A 17,356-nucleotide genomic window follows, 5' to 3' on the forward strand; every position below is an offset into this window, starting at 1 on the left:
CTCAGCCACCCAGATATTAAGAGGGAAGAGAACACAAAACAGACTGGAGAAAAAAAAATGGCTCAAGAGCTTCCTTCCCTTCTTCTGAGATGCATTTAACTAATTGTTGGCCAGTTGTACTGTTGTGATCCGGTGACCTAGGAGCTGCATGAGAACTTTCACTGGAGAAGGTGTCCACTATACTGACCGCAATCCTGAACTTAACACCGAAACTAGAAGTAGCTGTGGAGTGTACCTAACACACCTAGACACCTCGTCACAGCCGAAGGACTAAATACCCATAAAGATGGAAATTGGAATACTATGTTGCCTCAGAGAAAATCCCCAAAGGATAGACAGCCCCCCACAAATATTGGCGGTGAGTCGGAGAGGAAAAAACATACACAGGCAGAAAAACAGGATTTAGCACAGGAGGCCACTCTAGCTAGATAGGACCGGATAGGACAGAGTTCTGTGCTGTCAGTATTAAAACCCTTCAAAACATACACAGCAGAATATACAAAAAACTTCCTACATCTACTAAAAGATGTAGGAGCGTAAATCTGCAACTCCAGTGAATCCTACAATCAGAGCAGGAATTGTTGTGAATTCATCTTTTGGGCTCCCTCCGGTGGTTGTAGAGGGTAATGCAGTTGTGCCTAGACTGCAGGATTGGACAGGTGTATCTACTAATTGCACAACTGACTGGGGTATATAGCTTTGCAGGACTCTTTAGTCCCTGCCAGTTGTCTATTGTTTTTGGAGGATTTCTTCCCTGCTGGTCTCTCCTGTTTGCTGTGCTTTTCTACAAAGATAAGTCCTGGCTTTGTTTTTGCTGTCCACCTGCTGTGGACCTTATAGTTCTGTGCATATTCATGTTTTGTCTTGTCCAGCTTTGTCTGTGAAGGATTTTTTGCAGCCAAGCTGTGTCTCTGGAGATGCAGATATACCCTCCATGTCTTTAGTCAGATGTGGTGATTTGTATTTTCTGTGGTGGATATTTTCTAGTGTTTTAATACTGACCGCATAGTACTCTGTTCTATTCTTTCTTTTTAGCTAGTATGGCCTCCTATGCTAAATTCTGATTTCATGTCTGCGTATGTTATTTCCCTCTCCTCTAACAGTCAATATTTGTGGGGGGCTATCTATCCTTTGGGGATTTTCTCTGAGGCAAGATAGGTTTTCTGTTTCTGTCTTTAGGGGAAGTTAGATCTTAGGCTGTGTTGAGGGGTCTAGGGAGTGTTAGGTACCCCCCACGGCTACTTCTAGTTGCGCTGCTAGGTTCAGGGTTTGCGGTCAGTACAGGGACCACCTTCTCCAGAGTCCGTCTCATGCTGCTCCTAGGCCACCAGATCAGAACAGTGCAACTGGCCAACAATGAGTTAATTGCATCTCAGAAGAAAGGAGGGAAGCTTTTGAGCCATTTTTTTTTCCTTAGCCTGTTTTGTGTTTTCCTCCCTCTTAATCTCTGGGTGGCTACGGAATCTAGTATTAACATGAATGTTCAGGAGTTAGTTTCTCGGGTGGATCAGCTTGCTGCTAGGGTACAGGGTATTTCAGATTATATTGTTCAGACTCTTGCCTTAGAACCTAAGATTCCCACTCCTGATTTATTCTTTGGTGACAGATCGATAGAAACAGCTAGAAGAGCATAACCCAATAGGATAAACCGTAACTTTTACTAATAATATTAAAAAGTGGACAAAACAATACAAAAAAGAAAATAAATGCTCACGCCGAAAACTGTGCTCAGATAAAAAATGGTTTGATCTCACCAATTATGGACAAAGGGTCCCCATACCAATGATGAAGGGTCCCTAGGAGGGTCCAGTAGTTGTGGGGTAGAGGGGACCTGTTTCCTAAACCCCTGTCGTGCCCCAGTAATGACTCCTGTCCTCACAACGGACGCCATTGAAAACTCCCCTGATGAATCTCCGCGATTGGAGAAGAAACGCGTAGGGAGGCGCTATCTACATCTACATCTAACACTTTTTGGAGGGTGTCCGTAGTGGGACTGATTTGGGCCTGTCCTTGTGAGGACAGGAGTCATTACTGGGGCACGACAGGGGTTTAGGAAACAGGTCCCCTCTACCCCACAACTACTGGACCCTCCTAGGGACCCTTCATCATTGGTATGGGGACCCTTTGTCCATAATTGGTGAGATCAAACCATTTTTTATCTGAGCACAGTTTTCGGCGTGAGCACTTATTTTCTTTTTTGTATTGTTTTGTCCACTTTTTAATATTATTAGTAAAAGTTACGTTTTATCCTATTGGGTTATGCTCTTCTAGCTGTTTCTATCGTTTACCCCAAGAGTTGTGCAACAGTCTGGTATCCCCCAGCTGTAGCTGTCTCATTTGGTGACAGATCCAAATTTTTGAGTTTCAAAAATAACTGTAAACTGTTTTTTGCATTGAGACCCCGGTCTTCTGGTGATCCAATTCAGCAGGTTAAAATCATCATATCTCTGCTGCGTGGTGACCCACAGGATTGGGCATTTTCCCTGGAAACTGGCAATCCTGCTTTGCTTAATGTTGATTCTTTCTTTCAGGCATTGGGGTTTTTGTATGATGAGCCTAATTCTGTGGATCAGGCTGAGAAAACCTTGTTGGCCCTGTGTCAAGGTCAAGAAGCAGCAGAATCGTATTGCCAGAAATTTAGAAAATGGTCTGTACTGACTAAATGGAATGAGGATGCCTTGGCAGCAATTTTCAGAAAGGGTCTTTCTGAATCCGTTAAAGATGTTATGGTGGGGTTCACCACGCCTGCTGGTCTGAGTGATTCTATGTCTCTGGCCATTCAGATTGATTGGCGCTTGCGCGAGCGCAGAGTTGTGCAAACTGTGGCGTTGTCCTCTGAGCGGAGCCCTGAGCCTATGCAGTGTGATAGGATTTTGTCTAGAGCTGAACGTCAAAGATTCAGGCGTCAGAATAGGTTGTGTTTTTACTGCGGCGATTCTGCTCATGTTATTTCTGATTGCCCTAAGCGTACAAAGAGAATCGCTAGTTCTGTTACTATCAGTACTATACAACCTAAATTTCTGTTATCTGTGACCTTGATCTGCTCATTATCATCATTTTCTGTCATGGCATTTGTGGATTCAGGCGCCGCTCTGAACTTAATGGACTTAGAATTTGCCAGACGTTGTGGTTTCCCCTTGCAGCCTTTGCAGAACCCTATTCCTTTAAGGGGCATTGATGCTACAGATGCTACACCGTTGGCTAAAAATAAACCTCAGTTTTGGACACAGCTGACCATGCGCATGGCGCCAGCCCATCAGGAAGATTGTCGTTTTCTGGTGTTGCATAATATGCATGATGATATTGTGCTGGGTTTTCCATGGTTGCAGCTACATAATCCGGTGTTAGATTGGAAATCCATGTCTGTGACTAGTTGGGGTTGTCAGGGGGTTCATGATCATGTTCCTTTGATGTCAATTTCCTCTTCCCCCTCTTCTGAAATTCCTGAGTTGTTGTCAGATTTCCAGGATGTATTCGATGAGCCCAAATGCAGTTCCCTTCCACCGCATAGGGACTGTGATTGTGCTATTGACTTGATTCCAGGTTATAAGTTCCCTAAGGGCCGACTTTTCAACCTGTCTGTGCCAGAACATGCCGCCATGCGGAGCTATATTAAGGAGTCTTTGGAGAAATGGCATATTCGGCCATCTTCTTCACCATTGGGAGCGGGGTTCTTTTTTGTTGCCAAGAAGGATGGCTCCTTGAGACCCTGTATTGATTATCGCCTCTTGAATAAGATCACGGTCAAATTTCAATACCCTTTGCCTTTGCTTACTGATTTGTTTGCTAGGATTAAGGGGGCTAGCTGGTTTACTAAGATTGACCTTCGAGGGGCATATAATCTTATTTGTATTAAGCAGGGTGACGAATGGAAAACTGCATTTAATACGCCCGAAGGCCATTTTGAATACCTTGTGATGCCATTCGGACTCTCTAATGCCCCATCTGTGTTCCAATCCTTCATGCATGATATCTTTCGGAGTTATCTTGATAAATTCATGGTTGTATATTTGGATGATATTTTGATTTTTTCCGATGATTGGGAGTCTCATGTGAAACAGGTCAGGATGGTATTTCAGATCCTCCGTAATAATGCTTTATTTGTGAAGGGGTCAAAGTGTCTCTTTGGAGTGCAGAAGGTTTCTTTTTTGGGTTTCATTTTTTCTCCCTCATCTATAGAAATGGATCCGGTTAAGGTTCAGGCCATTCATGATTGGATTCAGCCCACATTTGTGAAGAGCCTTCAGAAATTCTTGGGCTTTGCTAATTTTTATCGTCGTTTCATTGCCAACTTCTCCAGTGTGGTTAAACCTCTGACCGATTTGACAAAGAAAGGCGCTGTTGTGACGAATTGGTCCTCCGCGGCTGTTTCTGCTTTTCAGGAGCTTAAACGCTGATTTACTTCTGCCCCTGTGTTGCGTCAGCCAGATGTTTCTCTTCCATTTCAGGTTGAGGTTGACGCGTGTGAGATTGGGGCAGGGGCCGTTTTGTCTCAGAGGAATTCTGATGGTTCCTTGATGAAACCGTGTGCCTTCTTTTCTCTGAAGTTTTCGCCTGCGGAACGCAATTATGATGTCGGCAATCGGGAGTTGTTGGCTATTAAGTGGGCATTTGAGGAGTGGCGACATTGGCTTGAGGGGGCCAAGCACCGTATTGTGGTCCTGACCGATCATAAGAATCTGATTTACATCGAGTCTGCCAAACGGCTGAATCCTAAACAGGCTCGATGGTCCCTATTTTTCTCCCGTTTTGATTTTGTGGTCTCGTACATTCCTGGTACTAAGAATGTTAAGGCGGATGCCCTCTCTAGGAGTTTTTTTCCTGATTCCCCTGGGGTTCTTGAGCCTGTCGGCATTCTGAAGGAAGGGGTGGTCCTTTCTGCCATTTCCTCTGATTTACGACGGGTTCTTCAGGAATTTCAGGCTAATAAACCTGACAGCTGTCCAGTGGGGAAACTGTTTGTTCCTGATAGATGGACTAGTAAAGTGATTTCTGAGGTTCATTGTTCTGTGTTGGCTGGCCATCCTGGGATTTTTGGTACCAGAGATTTGGTTGGTAGGTCCTTTTGGTGGCCTTCTTTGTCGCGGGATGTGCGTTCTTTTGTGCAGTCCTGTGGGATTTGTGCGCGGGCGAAGCCTTGCTGTTCCCGCGCTAGTGGGTTGCTTTTGCCATTACCGGTCCCCGAGAGGCCCTGGACACATATTTCTATGAATTTTATTTCCGATCTTCCTGTTTCCCAAAGGATGTCGGTTATCTGGGTTGTCTGTGACCGATTTTCTAAGATTTGCCTTTGCCTAAATTGCCTTCTTCTTCTGATTAGGTTCCGTTGTTTTTTCAGCATGTGGTACGTTTGCATGGTATTCTGGAGAATATTGTGTCTGACAGAGGTTCCCAGTTTGTTTCTAGGTTTTGGCGGGCATTTTGTGCCAAGCTGGGCATTGATTTGTCTTTTTCTTCTGCATTTCATCCTCAGACAAATGGCCAGACTGAGCGAACTAATCAGACCTTGGAGACCTATTTGAGATGCTTTGTGTCTGCTGATCAGGATGATTGGGTGGCTTTTTTGCCATTGGCCGAGTTTGCCCTTAATAATCGGGCTAGTTCGGCTACTTTGGTTTCGCCTTTTTTTTTGTAATTTTGGGTTTCATCCTTGTTTTTCTTCTGGGCAGGTTGAGCCTTCTGACCTTCCTGGTGTGGATTCTGTGGTCGACAGGCTGCAGCAGATTTGGGCTCATGTGGTGGACAATTTGGTGCTGTCTCAGGAGGAGGCTCAATGTTTTGCTAACCGTCGTCGGTGTGTTGGTACCCTGCTTCGGGTTGGGGATCTGGTTTGGTTATCTTCCCGTCATGTTCCTATGAAGGTTTCTTACCCTAAGTTTAAGCCTCGATTTATTGGTCCTTATAGGATTTCTGAGATTATTAATCCAGTGTCCTTTCGCCTGGCACTTCCGGCCTCTTTTGCTATTCATAATGTCTTCCATAGATCTTTGTTGCGGAAATATGTGGAGCCCGTTGTTCCCTCTGTTGATCCTCCGGCCCCTGTGTTGGTCGATGGGGAGCTGGAATATGTTGTTGAGAAGATTTTGGATTCTCGTTTTTCGAGACGGAAGCTTCAGTACCTTGTCAAATGGAAGGGTTATGGCCAGGAGGATAATTCTTGGGTTTCTGCCTCTGATGTCCATGCCGCTGATTTGGTTCGTACCTTTCATCGGGCTCATCCTGATCGGCCTGGGGGCTCTGGTGAGGGTTCGATGATCCCTCCTCAAGGGGGGGTACTGTTGTGAATTCAGCTTTTGGGCTCCCTCCAGTGGTTGTAGAGGGTAATGCAGTTGTGCCTGGACTGCAGGATTGGACAGGTGTATCTACTAATTGCAAAACTGACTGGGGTATATAGCTTTGCAGGACTCTGCCAGTTGTCCATTGTTTTTGGGGGATTTCTTCCCTGCTGGTCTCTCCTGTTTGCTGTGCTTTTCTACAAAGATAAGTCCTGGCTTTGTTTTTGCTGTCCACCTGCTGTGGACCTTATAGTTCTGTGCATATTCATGTTTTGTCTTGTCCAGCTTTGTCTGTGAAGGATTTTATGCAGCCAAGCTGCAGATATACCCTCCATGTCTTTAGTCAGATGTGGCGATTTGTATTTTCTGTGGTGGATATTTTCTAGTGTTTTAATACTGACCGCATAGTACTCTGTTCTATTCTTTCTTTTTAGCTAGTATGGCCTCCTATGCTAAATTGTGATTTCATGTCTGCGTATGTTATTTCCCTCTCCTCTCACAGTCAATATTTGTGGGGGGCTATCTATCCTTTGGGGATTTTCTCTGAGGCAAGATAGGTTTCCTGTTTCTGTCTTTAGGGGAAGTTAGATCTTAGGCTGTGTCGAGGGGTCTAGGGAGTGTTAGGTACCCCCCATGGCTACTTCTAGTTGCGCTGCTAGGTTCAGGGTTTGCGGTCAGTACAGGGACCACCTTCTCCAGAGTACGTCTCATGCTGCTCCTAGGCCACCAGATCATAACAGGAATAAAACTGAAACAAGCACACAGCAGTGTGCCGCAGATACAAAAACCAAACACTTATCTTTGCTGAATTTGGCAGCAAGCAGGAGAAGCCAGAAAGTGATCCAACACTTCACAAGGAACATTGACAACTAGCAAGGGCTAAAGGATCCTGCACACCTAAATATCCCAGTCAGAATTGTAATCATCCGATACACCTGGCCAGGACTGCGAGTCAGAGACAACTGCATTCCCACCAACAACCACTGGAGGGAACCCAAGAGCAGAATTCACAACACCGGACATCTCCTCCCTTATCTTCTATGAGTCCGGACACCTCCTCCCTTATCTTCTATGAGTCTGGACACCTCCTCCCTTATCTTCTATGAGTCTGGACGCCTTCTCTCTTATCTTCTATGAGTCCGGACTCCTCCTCCCTTATCTTCTGAGTCCGGACGTCTCCTCCCTTATCTTCTATGAGTCTGGACGTCTCCTCTCTTATCTTCTATGAGTCTGGACGCCTCCTCTCTTATCTTCTATGAGTCCGGACGTCTCCTCTCTTATCTTCTATGAGTCCGGACGCCTCCTCCCTTATCTTCTATGAGTCTGGACGCCTCCTCCCTTATCTTCTATGAGTCTGGACGCCTTCTCTCTTATCTTCTATGAGTCTGGACGCCTCCTTTCTTATCTTCTATGAGTCTGGACTCCTCCTTTCTTATCTTCTATGAGTCCGGACGTCTCCTCCCTTATCTTCTATGAGTCTGGACACCTCCTCCCTTATCTTCTATGAGTCTGGACGCCTCCTCCCTTATCTTCTATGAGTCCGGACACCTCCTACCTTATCTTCTATGAGTCTGGACATCTCCTCCCTTATCTTCTATGAGTCCGGACACCTCCTCCCTTATCTTCTATGAGTCTGGACACCTCCTCCCTTATCTTCTATGAGTCCGGACGTCTCCTTTCTTATCTTCTATGAGTCTGGACGCCTCCTTTCTTATCTTCTATGAGTCCGGACGCCTCCTTTCTTATCTTCTATGAGTCCGGACGTCTCCTCCCTTATCTTCTATGAGTCTGGACGTCTCCTCTCTTATCTTCTGAGTCCGGACGTCTCCTCCCTTATCTTCTATGAGTCTGGACGTCTCCTCTCTTATCTTCTATGAGTCTGGACGTCTCCTCTCTTATCTTCTATGAGTCTGGACGCCTCCTTTCTTATCTTCTATGAGTCTGGACGCCTCCTTTCTTATCTTCTATGAGTCCGGACGTCTCCTCCCTTATCTTCTATGAGTCTGGACGCCTCCTCTCTTATCTTCTATGAGTCCGGACATCTCCTTTCTTATCTTCTATGAGTCTGGACGCCTCCTTTCTTATCTTCTATGAGTCTGGACACCTCCTCCCTTATCTTCTATGAGTCTGGACGCCTCCTCTCTTATCTTCTATGAGTCTGGACGCCTTCTCCCTTATCTTCTGAGTCCGGACGTCTCCTCCCTTATCTTCTTTGAGTTCAGGTGCCTCCTCCCTTATCTTCTCTGAGTCCTGACAATAATGCCTATATCTTCCCTGAATTTGTCTCTGATTTTTCCTACTCACCAGAAATCCCTGTGAAGTTTATGAAGAAGCTGGAGGCCGTAACTGGAGAGATCGGCTCCTTTGTCACATTGACCTGTGAGCTGAGCCAGACCAAGGGCAATGTGACCTGGAGAAGAAATGGACAGGAGATCAAAGTGAGCAAGCGAATCCAGATCCAGTCTGAAGGAAGCAAACAAACCCTGACAATCTCCCAGCTGAAGGCGGAGGATGGAGGGGAGTATTCCTGTGAATCTAGGGATGAGAAAACCATTGCACAGCTCACAACCAAAGGTGCCGGTACTGTTTCTGCTTATGTTGGTTTCTTGGATATGGATAGTCTCTCCTTTTCCTCATCGATTCATGATCTGCCATCAGGATCGAATTGTGTCTGTGAAGTCCTGAGGCTCATGTGGCCTGGATGACTGATCTAGCCGTTATTTAGCAGATCTCTCGTAATGTGAAGTCTCATATTCTCTCACATGTGGCCCCTGGCCCTTGTTGTATGTGTCCTTACGGCTCTCCTGCAGATCTATCAGCTACTAATCTGCTGCTCCTCTGTCCACAGCGCCACGTGTGGTTAAATTCACCGCAGAGCTGAGTAACGTGGTGATGGAAGAAGGAGCGGAGGCCACATTTAAATGCACCGTATCCCCAGACGATGCCGCGGTGACCTGGTACAGAAACGGTGCCAAGATAGAAGAGAGCAATAAACACAAGATCAGTAAGAAAGGAGCCATCCACAGTCTGCACATCGGCCACCTGACTCTGCAGGATGCCGCAGAAATCACTGCCGATGCTGAAGGGGTGAAAACCACAGCCAGCCTGAAGGTCCGAGGTGAGCCAGGCTGTGCCCGGGCCAGACAGGCTGTGCGCGAGCCAGACAGGCTGTGCGCGGGCCAGACAGGCTGTGCGCGGGCCAGACAGGCTGTGCCCGGGCCAGACAGGCTGTGCGCGAGCCAGACAGGCTGTGCGCGGGCCAGACAGGCTGTGCGCGGGCCAGACAGGCTTTGCGTGGGCCAGACAGGCTGTGCGCGGGCCAGACAGGCCGTGCGCGGGCCAGACAGGCCGTGCGCGGGCCAGACAGTTTGTAAACTCTTCTCCTATAGTCATCCATACCCTTACACACAGGGCTCAGTACAGTACACTGTATATAAGTACACCTCCTTTCGATCAGCTCTGTGCTTATACACAGTGGTCAGTACAGTACACAATATACAAGTACACCCTCTCTAGATCAGCTCTGTCCTTATACACAGAGGTCAGTAGAGTACACAGTATATAAGTACACCCCATAGTCCTCTATATAGTATAATGCACCACATAGTCCTTCATATATTATAATTCATTCCCCATAGTCCTCCATATAGTATAATGTGCTCCCCACAGTCCTCCGTATAGTATATTGTGCTCCCCGTAGTCCTCCATGTAGTATAATGCGCTTCCTATAGTCTTCCATATAGTACAATGCACTCCCCCTAGTCCTCCATATAGTATAATGTACCCCCATATTATATACAGTAATGCACTCCCCATAGGCCTCTATAAAGTGTAATGCACTCCCCGTAGTCCTCCATATAGTATAATGTGCTCCCCATAGTCCTCCATATAGTATATTACGCTCCCCATAGTCCTCCATATAATATAATGTGCTCCCCATAGTCCTCCATGTAGTATAATGCACTTCCTATAGCCTTCATATAGTATAATGCACTCCCCCTAGTCCTCCATATAGTATAATGTACCCTGTTATGACCTGGTGGTAAGGACAATAATGGACCTGGTGGTTAAGAGGACACGGAATGACCTGATAGTTACAAATAATATAGGACGAGCTCTGAGACGTGGGAACTCTGCTGACCGCAATCCCTAATCCTATCACACACACTAGAAATAGCCATGGATTGCTCCTAACGCTCCCTATGCAACTCGACACAGCCTAAGAAACTAGCTAGCCCTAGAGATAGAAAAATAAAGCCTACCTTGCCTCAGAGAAATTCCCCAAAGGAAAAGGCAGCCCCCCACATATAATGACTGTGAGTAAAGATGAAAATTACAAACACAGAGATGAAATAGATTTAGCAAAGTGAGGCCCGACTTACTGAACAGACAGAGGATAGGAAAGGTAACTTTGCGGTCAGCACAAAAAACTACAAAAAGACCACGCAGAGGGCGCAAAAAGACCCTCCGCACCGACTCACGGTGCGGAGGCGCTCCCTCTGCGTCCCAGAGCTTCCAGCAAGCAAGACAAAAATCAAAATAGCAAGCTGGACAGAAAAATAGCAAACCAGAGAAAAACAAGCAGGAACTTAGCTTCTGCTGGGAAGACAGGTCACAAGAATGATCCAGGAGAGAACTAGACCAATACTGGAACATTGACAGGTGGCATGGAGCAATGATCTAAGTGGAGTTAAATAGAGCAGCCAGCTAACGAATTAACCTCATCACCTGTGGAAGGAAACTCAGAAGCCGCAGCTCCACTCACAACCACCAGAGGAAGCCCATGGACAGAACCAGCCGAAGTACCATTCATGACCACAGGAGGGAGCTTGACAACAGAATTCACAACAGTACCCCCATATTGTATAATGCTCTCCCCCTAGTACTCCATATAGTATAATGTACCCCCATATTGCAAAGAGTTTGTATGTTCTCTCCGTGTTTGCGTGGGTTTCCTCCGGGCACTCCGGTTTCCTCCCACATTCCAAAGACATACTGATAGGGATTCTAGATTGTGAGCCCCATCAGGGACAGTGATGATAATGTGTGCAAAACTGTAAAGCGCTGCGGAATATGTTAGCGCTATATAAAAATAAATATTATTATATACAGTAATGCACTCCCCACAGGCCTCTATAAAGTGTAATGCACTCCCCGTAGTCCTCCATATAGTATAATGTGCTCCCCATAGTCCTCCATATAGTATATTGCGCTCCCCATAGTCCTCCATATAATATAATGCGCTCCCCATAGTCCTCCATGTAGTATAATGCGCTTCCTATAGTCCTCCATATAGTATAATGCACTCCCCCTAGTCCTCCATATAGTATAATGTACCCCCATATTGTATAATGCACTCCCCCCTAGGCCTCTATATAGTATAATTAACTCGCTCTGAGCTCCCGCATATCTCAACACAGCGGGTGCCATGTACTGATATCATTATGCCCCCTGTGCTGAGACGATAGACGCAAAGGAATAATGATGGGGAGAGAAGCATGACGTTCTGTCTTTCATCATTGCTTTCAACTGGTTTTACATCAGAGATGCCAATCCAGTTGAACATGCGATGATGGGTGGGGGGCGAGGTGCTGGCACCGTGTCCCATAGCGGCCACGTAACAGTGCATGGAGAATATGTCTCCCTTCTCTGCTGGAGAGTTTATGCTTTGCATGCTGATACAGTTAAAATTAGCATAGCTCCAGGTGTACCCTCAGAGCCCAGGCACTCTGCCCCCCAGTAGCTATGCTACAGAAGGGCCAGATAGACGATATATGGATCGGATAAATTATATATTGGCTGTATAAATTATATAAATTATGTACAGACCAGGTGTTACATACGGATGGGATAGATATACACAGAACAGATTATATACAGGCTGTAGATTACAAACCAGGAGCCTCTGTGTGCCCTAAGGTGTCTGCACACACTGAATACATGGCATATAACATGAATTACTGCTATAGAGCATATCCTTACTTTTTATAAACGGATGGGACTTAGCGCAAAAATTGGCTAATTTAGGAGAGTCGCCGGCCACCACAAGGCGACTGCTCCCTGGTGGGACCCTAAACCTAATATTCATCAGATACTGTACCGTATATCTTTCTCAGGATAAAGCTACAAATGTAAAGTGCAGGAAAGATCCAGTGCCGATTACACACAGCTTTAGTCTTATGGGAGGAGATCAGCCAAATAAACAGGCAGTCACTTTCCCCAAATGGTGGCCCCCTTGCTGCTCTCCTGTTGACCTCCTCATGATTCACCTGCCTTTACTTCACCTCTTGTGTATTGTCACTTCCTCTTCTCTCACCCGACCACTCCCCCACTGCTTGTCTGTCCATACCCTCTCTGATTCTCCTGCCCTTCCATCAATGATCACCGGTCCACACCTCACCACTCGGCCAGCCATACCCTCTCTGATTCTCCTGCCCTTCCATCAATGATCACCGGTCCACACCTCACCGCTCGGCCAGCCATACCCTCTCTGATTCTCCTGCCCTTCCATCAATGATCACCGGTCCACACCTCACCGCTCGGCCAGCCATACCCTCTCTGATTCTCCTGCCCTTCCATCAATGATCACCTGTCCACACCTCACCGCTCGGCCAGCCATACCTTCTCTGATTCTCCTGCCACTCCCTCATTGCTTTCCTGACCACTCTCTCTATGCTTACTTGTGAACACCTCACCATTTTCCAATCCTCCCCTCATTGGTCACTTTCTATTGTAGAGGCCCCGGTGGTTTTTAAGAAGAAGTTGGAAGCTATCACCATAGAAGAGAGACAGAACGTCCGCCTGGAGGCTGAGCTCTCAAAACCCTCCAAAGACGTGAAATGGATGAAGAATGGCGTTGTCCTACAGTCCGGAAACAATATCGAGATCAAGTGTGAAGGATGTAAGCACATCCTCATCCTGAAGAATGTCACCTTCGCTGATCGTGGGCTATACGGCTGCGAGAGTCTTGAAGATTCCACACAAGCCAAGCTCAACGTGGAGAGTAAGTGTCTGCATAGTTGTATATAGACCCCAGACTTTTTTTATTATTGACCTGTGGTCATTTCAGGAGGAAAACAAGATAATTCCATGCGCTGCATGGAGTAAAATTTTTAGATATGTTATTATCCCAAACAACCGACATCAAATGTGTTACTTTTTTCCACAGTGCGCCAGGTGAAGCTGGTCAAGGGTCTCCGGGATATGGAAGTCCGTGAGAAGGATTCAGCCACCTTCGAGCTGGAGCTCTCACATGAAGATGTTGAGGGGTCCTGGATGAAGGATGGGGTGAAGGTTAAACCTTCAGAATCTTGCAAGATTATAGTGAAAGGCAAAAAGCATGGACTTGTCCTGTCATCCATAAAGCGGGAAGATGCCGGAACAGTCACCTTCAAATCCGAAGGAATCCAGGCATCGGCCAAACTCTCGGTGAAAGGTAAAACCTGTTAAACTATAATGAAGAGCACCATGGTTTCAGGCAGGATCAATGTAGGTCCAGAGTTTTATAACAGTTCATATACCTGAGAAATAACAGAGCCATACACCTGATAAGACAGAACAACACACCTGAGAAATGACATGTGACGGAGAGTTGGAGCGCCCCCAGACACAGGGCCACAAGTCACTCGGTACCGGTCCCTTCTCCTTCAGTTCTGCGGTTGTCACGGTGGCTGGACCCGGTCGTGACCCTGCTAAGGGGCGTCCAATGGAAATGCTAGTACAGTCTGTCAGGGGTTCGTGACGCCACCTGTGGTGCTCAGTCAGGGTGACCGACGCTGCTGTGGGGTCCGCTGGGGTGATGGAATGGCAGCTGGATGGTATACCTTCCCACAGGTGAAGTATATCCCCAGGGCTTCCCAGTAAGGTGGATAGTGATGGTGTGAGGTGCAGGCAATAACGAGGACACAAGGTTGCAGTCTCTTTACCTTTTACTGAAGGCTTCAGTACACTCAGTCCAGAGCACGTTCAACCGGGCTATCAGAGACCGGCCGGTCCGATGGGCACATCCAGAGTTTCCCTCGCAGATGGAAATCGTTGCCTACCAATAGCGCCTGTGTGTTGTAGTCCTACCCTGCTGAGCATTCGGAATAGTCCTCACAACTGCTGTGCTCTTTCGTTCGTTCTCTACAGCTTTCTCTCTCTCTCTTTCTTTGGTTCCAGATGTTGCTAGTTTCTAACGTCCCCCAGATATGTTATGGCTAGGACGCCACCCGTTTGACGGGAAGGCTTGGAGGTCTTCCGGGACCCTAGAGACGCCCCTCTCCCAATGTTGCCCCCTATGTCTTCGTAGGTGTAGAAGGTAGACAGCCAACCTATAATCAACTGTCCAGCAGAATTTGAAGTAATGCGTGAAGTCAGTTACTCCTACGGTGATCCGGCCACCGACTACGCGCCTCAGTAAGATGTTGCCTTCCTCTCTCGGCACGACTCTTACTGGCTCTCCTTTGTGCTGATCTCGTTTGCACTGTTCCACAATATTCTTCCCCTCTTGTCTCTCTCTTAGGATACCGCCGCAAGGTAGTGCAGGCGCGGTTCTGTAACGTTCTGTTCTGTTCGCTAGGCACCTGCCAGGTTCCCACGTCTGACAGGGACCCCCCTGTGTCTTCTCCCCGCAACACCCCCTGCCACGGGATGTTGCCTGGTTCCAACCCAGTCATCTTCTCATTAACTTCCTCCCCAGCCCCTAGTTTTACCAGTGTGAGGAGTGGCGCAATAAATAAAGACTTTTGCTCCCCCTAGTGGCCGGAGTGTGAAGTGTAATGTGTTCTGGTGATACCTGGTCAGGAGAACTCTTTAGTGCCATCGGACGTACCGCTAGTCGCCTTGGGGCCATACTGCAACGACCAGGTCTCTGGGGCGCTGCAGAGTCACTTCTCACGTCCAAGCCATGAGTTAGGATAGTAAGGTCAGAAGCCAAGAGGGTACATCATAAACAGAAGGAAGAGACATAGGTGTAGTCAGGTAACGTTCTGAGTTCAGAATACCAGGAGGATAGCGGATTAGAGCAGAAGGGGTCAAACAGACGGATGGTCAGAACGAGGTCCAAGGTCAGGCAATGAAAGATCTACAAACAGAGCACAAGGCACAGAGAGACAAACTACACAGTAGCTGAATATGCCTGGCAGAGGTCTGGGAGAAACAGCCCAGTTAAGTAGCCTGCAATTCACCTGGGACTATGAACACATGGAGACAGCCAGCGGTGTCTCTGTCTCAGACTGGACATCCGAGCTGTCAACCGAAACAGCTTAGCACGCCCCTTCACCAGACTGGACAACTGAACTGGCAGAGTACTGACAACTTCAGCATGCCCCTGTACCAGATTGGACCACTGAGCTGTCAGTAACTACATCCCAGAAACCCTGAGGGGTGGAACCATGATATGACAGAGCCATAAACCTGAGAAATGACAGGGCCATACACCTGAGAAATGACAGGGCCGTACACCTGAGAAATGACAGGGCCGTACACCTGAGAAATGACAGGACCGTACACCTGAGAAATGACAGAGCAGTACACCTGAGAAATGACAGGGCCGTACACTTGAGAAATGACAGGGCCATACACCTGAGAAATGACAGGGCCATACACTTGAGAAATAACAGGGCCGTGCACCTGAGAAATGACAGGGCCGTACACCTGAGAAATGACAGAGCCATAAACCTGAGAAATGACAGGGCCGTACACCTGAGAAATGACAGAGCCATAAACCTGAGAAATGACAGGGCCGTACACCTGAGAAATGACAGAGCAGTACACCTGAGGAATGACAGAGCCATAAACCTGAGAAATGACAGGGCCGTACACTTGAGAAATGACAGGGCCGTACACTTGAGAAAGACAGGGCCGTACACCTGAGAAATGACAGGGCCATACACCTGAGAAATGACAGGGCCGTGCACCTGAGAAAGACAGGGCCGTACACCTGAGAAATGACAGGGCCGTGCACCTGAGAAATGACAGAGTCATAAACCTGAGAAATGACAGGGCCGTGCACCTGAAAAATGATAGGGCCGTACACCTGAGAAATGACAGGGCCGTGCACCTGAGAAACGACAGGGCCGTACACTTGAGAAATGACAGGGCCGTGCACCTGAGAAACGACAGGGCCGTGCACCTGAGAAACGACAGGGCCGTGCACCTGAGAAACGACAGGGCCGTGCACCTGAGAAATGACAGGGCCGGGCACCTGAGAAACGACAGGGCCGTGCAACTGAGAAATGACAGAGCCCTGCACCGGAGAAATGGCAGGGCCGGGCACCTGAGAAATGACAGGGCCGTACACCTGAGAAATGACAGGGCTGGGCACCTGAGAAATGACAGGGCCGTGCACCTGAGAAATGACAGGGCCGGGCACCTGAGAAATGGCAGGGCCGGGCACCTGAGAAATGACAGGGCCGTACACCTGAGAAATGACAGGACCGTGCACCTGAGAAATGACAGGGCCGTACACCTGAGAAATGACAGGGCCGTACACCTGAGAAATGACAGGGCCGTACACCTGAGAAATGACAGGGCCGGGCACCTGAGAAATGACAGGGCCGTGCACCTGAGAAATGACAGGGCCGTGCACCTGAGAAATGACAGGGCCGTGCACCTGAGATATAGCACAGCCATACACCTGAGAAATAACAGGGCCGTGCACCTGAGAAATGACAGGGCCATGCACCTGAGAAATGACAGAGCCATAAACCTGAGAAATGAAAGGTCCGTACACCTGAGAAATGACAGGGCCGTGCACCTGAGAAACGACAGGGCCGTGCACCTGAGAAATGACAGGGCCGTGCACCTGAGTAACGACAGGGCCGTGCACCTGAGAAACGACAGGGCCGTGCACCTGAGAAACAACAGGGCCGTGCACCTGAGAAACGACAGGGCCGTGCACCTGAGAAACGACAGGGCCGTGCACCTGAGAAACGACAGGGCCGTGCACCTGAGAAACGACAGGGCCGTGCACCTGAGAAACGACAGGGCCGGGCACCTGAGAAATGACAGGGCCGTACACTTGAGAAATGACAGGGCCATACACCTGAGAAATGACAGGGCCTTACACTTGAGATATAGCACAGCCATACACCTGAGAA

The 17,356-nt window shown here is 47.9% G+C and overlaps 1 protein-coding gene across 1 annotated transcript in view; it reads left to right on the forward strand.

Moving 5' to 3' along the window:
- OBSCN (obscurin, cytoskeletal calmodulin and titin-interacting RhoGEF) overlaps nt 1–17,356 on the forward strand; it is a 655,700-nt gene that overhangs the window by 124,425 nt on the left and 513,919 nt on the right. The window contains exons 18-21 of the mRNA XM_069730488.1: nt 8,583–8,849; nt 9,124–9,393; nt 13,012–13,278; nt 13,444–13,710. Of these exons, the coding sequence (XP_069586589.1) occupies nt 8,583–8,849; nt 9,124–9,393; nt 13,012–13,278; nt 13,444–13,710 (1,071 nt within the window). The remainder of the gene's footprint in view (nt 1–8,582; nt 8,850–9,123; nt 9,394–13,011; nt 13,279–13,443; nt 13,711–17,356) is intronic.

This window comes from Ranitomeya imitator, chromosome 6 (genome assembly GCF_032444005.1).
Source record: "Ranitomeya imitator isolate aRanImi1 chromosome 6, aRanImi1.pri, whole genome shotgun sequence".
NCBI classification, from domain to species: Eukaryota; Metazoa; Chordata; class Amphibia; order Anura; family Dendrobatidae; genus Ranitomeya; species Ranitomeya imitator.